Here is an 8,753-nt window from a genome sequence, read left to right on the forward strand (position 1 = left end):
AAAGTCCACCACAAAGAAACTTTTAGCACAAGATTAAAGAATGTAAAAATTGTTAACTGCATACAAAATACAAAATTAACATGATGCATGTAACATCACATCGTAATGGCAATACTGCCATCAAAATTCAGATAAACCAATGTATTTAAAAATTTTGATACTTCTTGTAATATACAAATAACATCATAATGGCCTAGAACTGTGCAAGGATAAATATGTAAGATCAAAAACTAACATGGAGAGTGACAACTGCATTTGGATTCTTTTCGACAGCAAAAACTTTTAGCTTCCGCCCAGTTTCCTCAGCAGCCTACACAAGAATGCAAAGAATCAATTGAAAGAATAAGAAATACACCCACATTTGCATTTAACAAAAACCAAATGTAGTGAATAGCGAACCAAACATAAATCAATTAGGGTACAAAATTACACCTGTAACGATGCACGCACAAGAGGCCCTCGCCCCGCACCAACAACCATCAATACCTAGTCACAGCAGCAAAACAACTTCATGTTTATAATGGCCAAGAGATAGCAATTGAAGATAAAGACATCGTCATGAATAAAACATTGAACTAAATCTTACTGTAGTTTTTGTAAATGCCTCTTCATCGGGAACCCTGTCCAGCAAAGCTTTAGATACAGCTCTTTGATACTGTAGAAAAGGTAATGGTCAGAATACAACTATGCCCCTAAAAGACAAACACAGCTGCAGCTATGCGTCACAACCTAAGATTCAGATCTTGAACACAATGTCACGTTATAGTAAAGCCTTCAAAGTTTGGGAAAAAGCCCAATATCGTGATCCAACCAGGAACATTGCAGGAAAAATATATTTAAATGGATGCACTAAGTTGAAAACATTTTCCATTTCCATACCTGGATGTATTTCATTGCGTCTTTCTCAAAAGTCTCATAGGTCTGAGCCTCTAAATTATCCATCAGAGGCTGCAAAAAAATTGGTTAAAAAAAATTAAATCCATTATCAGAGAAGGTGCGGAGGAACCTTGCAGCAATAATAAGAAACTTAGTAAAATAATTGAGCAGCAAGAAATAGCATGAATAATACTTACTTGCAAAGGTGACTGTAAAAAATCCCTGTAACCAAGCTGGCATAAGATGCTGAGAGGGTCAAGCGAAAGATAATAGCATATAATGCAATGCCTATCCCTTCAAAACATGTAAAAGTAGATACCTCAAAACGTTCTTGCTCAGGCAGGGGGTCCATCTTTTGGTACAGATATCCAACATAGTCTAGATATGGCCGCAAGGCATGTCTTTGCAAACCTGTAGTTCAACCCCACAAAAAAATGAGTATAAATCTCAAAAGGTAAACTTCAGGCCAAAAACCAGGGATACAAAAGTTGTGAAAACAGCACAGCACAAGATTACAACTTTTCCTTTATATACATACAAGCATTAGAAGCACACACAGAAACAGGAAGACAAGGGATGTAAGAGTACAACATATATAAATGATAGCTCTCTTGAAGCCTAACTGCTAAACTAACAGTCGGAAAAGTCAATTAAAAGAACAAGAGAGAAAAGCTGCTCAGAAGCAATATAAGTAGTTAAACATCTACAAATTTTATTAACAGGAAAAGTAAAATGCAATTATATCTTGAAAAATAGCATGTGCATAAAAAATAAAGGAACTTACCTTCATCAGAATGATTCTGAGAAGCATCTGCAGCTACATTTGCTTGTGGGTGAACTGATTTTCCAGATATGATGATCTAGACAGATGTACAAAATCGGTATATTTAAAAGGAAACTAATATTCAAATTTACGAAATTGTGAACATGTGATCAACTGAGCAGCAATACAGGTTCTAAGACTTAATTTCCAGTTAATTCATATTTATCGAAAACCAATATTCAGATTTGAATGGTTTACCTGTATAGAATGGTTAAAAAAACCAGTAACTAATCTCTGATGGCGTTTTGAGAGACAGGGATAACCACGGGCATTAGTTAAAAAGGCCTGAAAAAACAGGTAAATCCATTATGCATTTAGACAAGAATGAGCAAAACCAAACTTGATGCTTGAATTATCCGTTAAAAGCCAGAAAATGTCCCTACCTCAGTATTTATTATAGCAGCTCTAACAGACTCCCCAAACCAACGTCCCAGTGAATTTGCTGAAGGCAGAGTACCTCTGATGAACAAGAACAATCATACATTCAGCATATAAATAATGCATAAGTGCAATTCTAAAGTAAAAAATATAATGAATCAAAGGAATGCAGTTTAGAATACTCACAGAATATCCAGTGCAACTGACAATAGACTATGATGCTCACATAGTAGACGAAATGAATTCCAGGTCTCCCAGGAGTCAACCTAAAGAAAATCAAGATTATCGGGCCCTAAAATTAAATTTGCCATAATAAATATCATCACTACGTAAAGCTTATATGCACATTGAAACAAAAGGAGTACATGGTACAATATATGACTTCAAACCCAGCCACACATTGATGAACATGAGACCTTCACAGCATCATTTAATCATATTACTCACCAAAGTATCATTCTTTCCATCGGCAGAGTCATCGTCAGGCTTCACCAACGGAATCCTAAGCCACAACTGTATTACAAAAAAGAAAGAACTGAAAAAAATGTGAGAATGGTAAAAAATTAACATAAAGAAGAGTAAGGCTAATGAATTGGACATAGAGCTTGAACTTAGAATAGCACCTGCATATTGCTTAGGCCCTGTAAAATTTGATTTACACACCTAGCATAATTGCCACAAGATGTTCCCTTTGGGGCTGGAAGTAAGCAAGCCTGCACAACATTAAAAAAATAATAATAAATAATAAATCATTTTTTGGCAACTAGAAGCCTAAGAGCAAGCCTGCACAACATTTAAAGAAATAATAAATAATAAATCATTTTGTTGGCAACTAGAAGCCTGTGACAAAACATCATGAGATGCAGATAACTTCAAAACTAAAATTAAAATCAGATAGAATCCCCTGCTACACATACAAGGTAACTTCTTTGTTGTTTTAAGCACACCAGGAGAAGTGCCAAAGTTAACAGTCCCAGTATAGGGTACTTCACCATAATATCTAAATAAAAATATATAATAAATAACTGGCCAGTCTGATTTATAGTATACTAAATCCAGTGTCCAATAAATATGTTGAAAAGAGAAATGAATATTTAATTTTAATAATTCAAGCATAATAATAAGTTTTGAATTGATTCAACATCAAGGAACACAATTACACACAAATTTCAAATTTCTTGCAATACGGATGCACCAAAGCATACTTGTAAAGAGAGATGAGAAGCCCAAGCTATTTCTTGCTTGAGAGTGGTCTCAGAATCCATCCTAATGGTTTCATCTTCTGAATCCAAATCTATCCACGAGCTAATTTTTCCTGAAAATTTGCAATTACATATTGAGAAGCTTCATGAGTCGTGAATCCAACAGTTTAGAAGCTTCATTACCAAAATAAATATATAAATAGCTTATTTACTATGCATAAAATAATATTTAATATAGAATAACACACACAAAAACCTAATAATTGCAACAAACATTACTAAAAATTATATCATAAAATATTAATAAGTGTGAGTTGTACCAGTCTAAAAATTAAAAGAAATATAAGCCATAATCCAATCAGATTTTAAACACCACAGACCAATTCAAACAGCTTTCCAAACCACTTGTAAGGATAAGGAATGCCTGTAAGAATAAATAGAACTCATACCAACAACATGACTGCTCCACTGGGATGGACTCATGACCAGGTCTGACCCAGCAAATGGTAGAACACCAGACCCTGCACTACCCTTTTGAACTAAACTTGGCCGATAAGCAGGATCCATCTGAATTGCACCATTAAAATCATATAAGTCCAAAGCACACTAAGAAACTAGATGTGTCAGCACCAGAACACAAATTATATAATAAAAATCCATCAATTAAAAATTAGACTTTACAGACTCCATTTGTCATTTGCAAGATAAATATCAATTTAGCAGATAAAAACAAACAAATGAAGCTTCAATGGAAGGGAAGGATTTCATCAGAGAGCTTTATTACATACTTAAATATTATGTGTCTCTAATGTAGTCTAACAAGCTCTTCAAGCGAAACCAAGTTGAAACGGCTTCCAAAATAAACCATTAGACAAAGTTTCTTTTGGTAAGCATACTGACCAGTCACATATGAAATGGCAGCATCAAGCCGCTATATAACTGGCTAATTGGCTACCGTAGGAAACACATCCAACACAATGCAAGTCCACTACTAGTCTTCGAAAAGCTTAAGACACTAATCGTTTTCTTCGAGTAACTCATATAACTAGGAAATCAATGAACTGAACATAGTTTCATGAAACCATTGCTTAATCAGCTTTCAATTACAATATCAGCTAAGATTCTTAATCAACTAAGTTTGGCAACAAATTTTTCAACCACGCCAACCATTTCTTCGCGTTTATAAAATCGTATTGGTAAAATGTAGCTCAAGAAACCCATTCAATGAAACTCCAGAAGCTTCCAATAGAACAAGCAATGTTTCATCGTAAAAGGCCCCACTGAACAATATTTCACTATAGGTGAGCTTACTGACCAATCACACACAGAAAATGCGCGCAACTAAAAGTTGCACAGTGTGAGTGGCTAATTGGCCACCGTAAAAACCTAACCAATTCAAAAATGCACCCTAAAACTAAGTTAGTTGGAGTTAGTTACAGTTAGTTAGTTAGTTAGGAGACGAACCAGAGGGGCAATAACGAAATCGAAGCCACCGGACGAGAGATTGAAAGCGAGGACGTGTGGCATGTCATCGTTGAAGTCCGTTTCGACGCCACAATAGCGTGACTCGCTCTTGTCACCTTGCCTTTCTCCGAGAGGCATTTTCGCTGAGCTACCTTTGCTTGGTTTCAGAGAGAGAAATGTGTGTATGAGAATAGCTGTTTCAGAAGAATGAGTAATACTATTTCTGAGCAACAGTGAAGAGCTATGAAGGAAGAATCATTGTTGAGTCAAGGAAGAAGGGGTTTTGGTAGGGTTTTTGTAGGAAGCTGAAAATGAGCGAAAGCACCACCATCAATGCCAACGCCCCATTAGGGTTCTGATTCCTGGTTTGGGCTTTGGGCTTCACTCGTGTGGGCTAATGAACTTTTCCTTTGCTATTTTTTAATTTATGGACAAACTATCAAAAATACACTTTAATAATTTTGTCACAAATAGAAATGTATTTAAATTTTGTTATTAATAAAAATATTTTTAATTAATTTAAAAATTTGACAAAAATATACAAAAATTGAATAAAAAATTAAAATTTCAATATTTTTTTATTTTTTAAAAGTATTATTGGTTGTTGACAAAAAAATCACAAAATATATATATAGCAAAAAATTACTAAATTTTAAGGATAAAAATATCTCATTTTTCTAATCATACTTGTAAAAAAAATCGCATCAAAATTTAATTTCTAAAGTATTTTTTGAGAATACATATTTAATGTTGGACATTTTTGTCGCGTTTTAAAATTATTTGAGGGCATTTTTTTCGATAACAAAATTCGAGTGCATTTTTTGTGATTTACCCTATTTTCTAATTGGTGATGCTAAAATATTTTTATAGCCAAGTTCAACCAAATTAACACAAGTTTAACAAAAAAATATGCACACATGTTATCATTTTTTCTTTTTTGTACTTTTTCAGCACATATTTTTGGTTGAAAAATACAAAAACTTATTGATATAGTATATAACACGTAAACTTTTTTTACATAACTAAAAATGTATCAATATAAAAATTTTACATATAATACAAAATTTTTACCTATAATACAGACATTTTTGCACATAGTATATAAATCTTTGCCACGAATATAATTTGTTGATATTTATCATGCGCTTCTGCTCATGTAATTTTAAGTTATTCTTCCTAAAATATATTTATTTGGTTGAATTTTATGTTAATACTTAGTTTATCATGTCCTTCTTCTATGAACTTCTCTAAAGTGATTTGACAAAAAATTACATCTGATTATATTTGTTAAAGAATGAATATAAAGTATAAAAATCAATGTCAAACAGTAGAATTATATGTCAAAGATGTAAAAAATTATATTTTTAAGTAAAATCGTAGAAGTAAAATCTATAATTTCACAAGTCGATGTCAATCTGTATTGTAAACAGTGTTTAACGAATTAAGATGGAATATATGAACAATGAGTTGAAAAAAAATTAAAATGCTCTTGGTTTGCGTTTTTATTTTCTGTTTTTATTTTTTGTAATTTTTTTTATTTTGTAAAAAAAAGTAAAAACGGTGAGAACAATAAAATCTTGTTTTCTATTTTCACCTTTTATTTTTATTTTTATTTTTATAAATCTAAAAAACAAAAAATATTAAAAATAAAAATAAAAAATAATAACGCAAATCAAACATCCTCTTAGTTTTGAGTTGTTTTCAACTATTTTAAAGATTTATTTTTTATTCTTATTGCTTGTTTCCTAAATTATAATAAAATAACACTAAAATTCTATCAAGCGGTGAAAATGCATATAAATGGTGATGATAATAGTGATAGCAGGCATGAGAATTTTCATAACAGGTATTTTGGGATATAATTTTTTGATCTCTAATGTTCTTAAATTAAATGTGCTATCAGTTGTTGGAAAAACTATACATCCATCCTAAAAAATAGAAAGACAATAAAAAAAAGACAGCTTATTTCTCAGACAGCTTAATTTGCATGGACCAATATCGACCCCAAGCAGATTTGTGTATATTGATCTCACAAAATTTTTTCATAGGTTCCATAAACTACAAAAATTTCAAAAAACAAATAAGAATGATCTCATGCAATATAGTGTACGCATAAAGAGGAGTCTGGAATGTCATAATTGGATATAATTTTAATTCAATTCTACTTGAAAATAGGAACCTAAGATTACTTCTGTAATTAGTTAAACTTTTATTAGTTTGCAACAAATTAAGAAATTATGTAACTGATTTAAATTAAGAGAAAATTTTACTTTTTTTTTTTAATAGATGTTAAATCTTTTTTATAATATTTAAAAATTCTTTTTTCTAATTTTAAAAAATAAATAAATAAAATTAAATTATATCGTAACATATTTTAGGTACACTGGGCTGAATTTTCTTTTTGACTTTATTCGTTGATATAGATGTAACATATCTAATATCTTGAGTGTTCTATGTGTAATTATTTTTTGGTGAATGCTATGGTGCCTATCACTTTATACTTAAGTTACTAAAAAAAAGTAAATAAATAATATTTAATAAATTTTACATGATTTATTTTTTATTTTAAATATTTTATTTTTTACTTTAAAAAAAAAGTTGGACAATTTAAACACCATAACAAAGACACTATAGAACTCACCTTATTTTTTACTCTATTTACTCAAGATGTACAATGAACTAATGACCCTGTAAACTGTGAAAGTTTTGTTTTAGGTAACAAAAAAAATAACTTGACGAGGATTTGGTGAGAAAGAATATTGCGATTTTTTGGGGCTTCTCAGATGAATTCTGATTTATTAGAATGATGAATTTACTTTACATTGGACACAAATTTTTTTGCTATCCAATCCCTCTAAAATAACATGTAAGTTACCCTTCATTATGTGTCACATTGTAATTGGTCATTGTCTTAACTATAGTTGGATTATTTTATAATTTATTATTCTTAAAATATCAAAGCTCTACTCCCGTTAATTGAAGCACATTCTACTCCTCCATTTTTTTTCATCACTTCATCACCTAGAGTCGGTCCTTCCAAGCACCGTCGCGTTCGTGACAAGAAGCGCTAACATCATCGCCATCTACTGCCCTCCCACACAACCTCTCTTTCTTTGGTGCATAATCCCTTAGTCACGTCGTTGAATTCCGTCGCCCATAACTTGTCCTTTCCAACATAGCCAGCGCCTCTTTTTGCCATGGATCACTGCTTATCCATATAATTAATGGTTAATTTTGGTTATTAAATTTTTTATTAAAAAAACATATATTTATTTAATTACGTGATGGAACATATATTTATATGTAAAATATAATATAATAAAATAAATCTATTCAATATATGTTCCATCACGTAATTAAATAAAGATATGTTTTTTTAATAAAAAAATTTAATAACCAAATTAACCATTAATTATGTGAGTAAGTAGTGATCTACGGTAAAAAGAGGAGCTGGCTATACTGGAAAGAGAGGTTGACGCTTCTTGTCACGAACGCGACGGTGCTTGAAAGGACCAAATCTAGGTGATGAAGTGATAAACAAAGAATGGAGGAGTGGAATGTGTTTCAATTAACGGACGTAGAGCTTTGATATTTTAAGAATAATAAATTATAAAATAACCCAACTATGGTTAAGATAAGGGACCAATTACAATATGACACATAATGAAGGGTAACTTACATGTTATTTTAGAGAGATTGGGTAGCATTCACCAACTTTTTTTATTTACAAGTTAGAATAATCTTAACTCATAGCTAATTATCAGCACTTTATCACTAACGATCTATAATGTACTACTAAGCTAAGTTTTCTAACTAATTAACTAATTCAAGTGATTTAATTTGTTAACTAAATTTTGTTATAACACTACTATTCTCTAACATAGAAACATAAATATATTAAAGTAATATGCATATTAGTAAATAAAATATTTATTTTATTTATAAATAAAAAATTCCAGCGATTTGCGTTTCAGGAATTCAAATCACGTGAATAATTTTCAAAACGTGTC

General features: G+C 31.2%; 1 protein-coding gene across 2 annotated transcripts in view; it reads right to left on the bottom strand.

The window, feature by feature from the left end:
• LOC107613516 (protein arginine N-methyltransferase 1.5) overlaps positions 1-5,125 on the bottom strand; it is a 7,896-nt gene extending 2,771 nt beyond the window's left edge. The window contains exons 1-16 of one of the 2 annotated variants that reach the window (XM_016315554.2): positions 4,979-5,125; positions 4,744-4,943; positions 3,729-3,846; positions 3,283-3,392; positions 2,701-2,790; positions 2,525-2,590; positions 2,264-2,343; positions 2,083-2,158; positions 1,898-1,984; positions 1,661-1,736; positions 1,196-1,287; positions 1,074-1,109; positions 880-948; positions 587-655; positions 433-486; positions 236-310 (exon numbers count right to left, since the gene is read on the bottom strand). In XM_016315554.2, the coding sequence (XP_016171040.1) occupies positions 236-310; positions 433-486; positions 587-655; positions 880-948; positions 1,074-1,109; positions 1,196-1,287; positions 1,661-1,736; positions 1,898-1,984; positions 2,083-2,158; positions 2,264-2,343; positions 2,525-2,590; positions 2,701-2,790; positions 3,283-3,392; positions 3,729-3,846; positions 4,744-4,881 (1,236 nt within the window). In that variant the 5' untranslated portion in view covers positions 4,882-4,943; positions 4,979-5,125. Of the gene's footprint in view, positions 1-235; positions 311-432; positions 487-586; positions 656-879; positions 949-1,073; positions 1,110-1,195; positions 1,288-1,660; positions 1,737-1,897; positions 1,985-2,082; positions 2,159-2,263; positions 2,344-2,524; positions 2,591-2,700; positions 2,791-3,241; positions 3,393-3,728; positions 3,847-4,743; positions 4,944-4,978 lie in introns of those variants that run through there. The other variant, XM_021109945.1, reaches the window with a different exon arrangement.

The sequence above is a fragment of the Arachis ipaensis genome, chromosome B08 (genome assembly GCF_000816755.2).
Source record: "Arachis ipaensis cultivar K30076 chromosome B08, Araip1.1, whole genome shotgun sequence".
Classification (NCBI taxonomy): domain Eukaryota; kingdom Viridiplantae; phylum Streptophyta; class Magnoliopsida; order Fabales; family Fabaceae; genus Arachis; species Arachis ipaensis.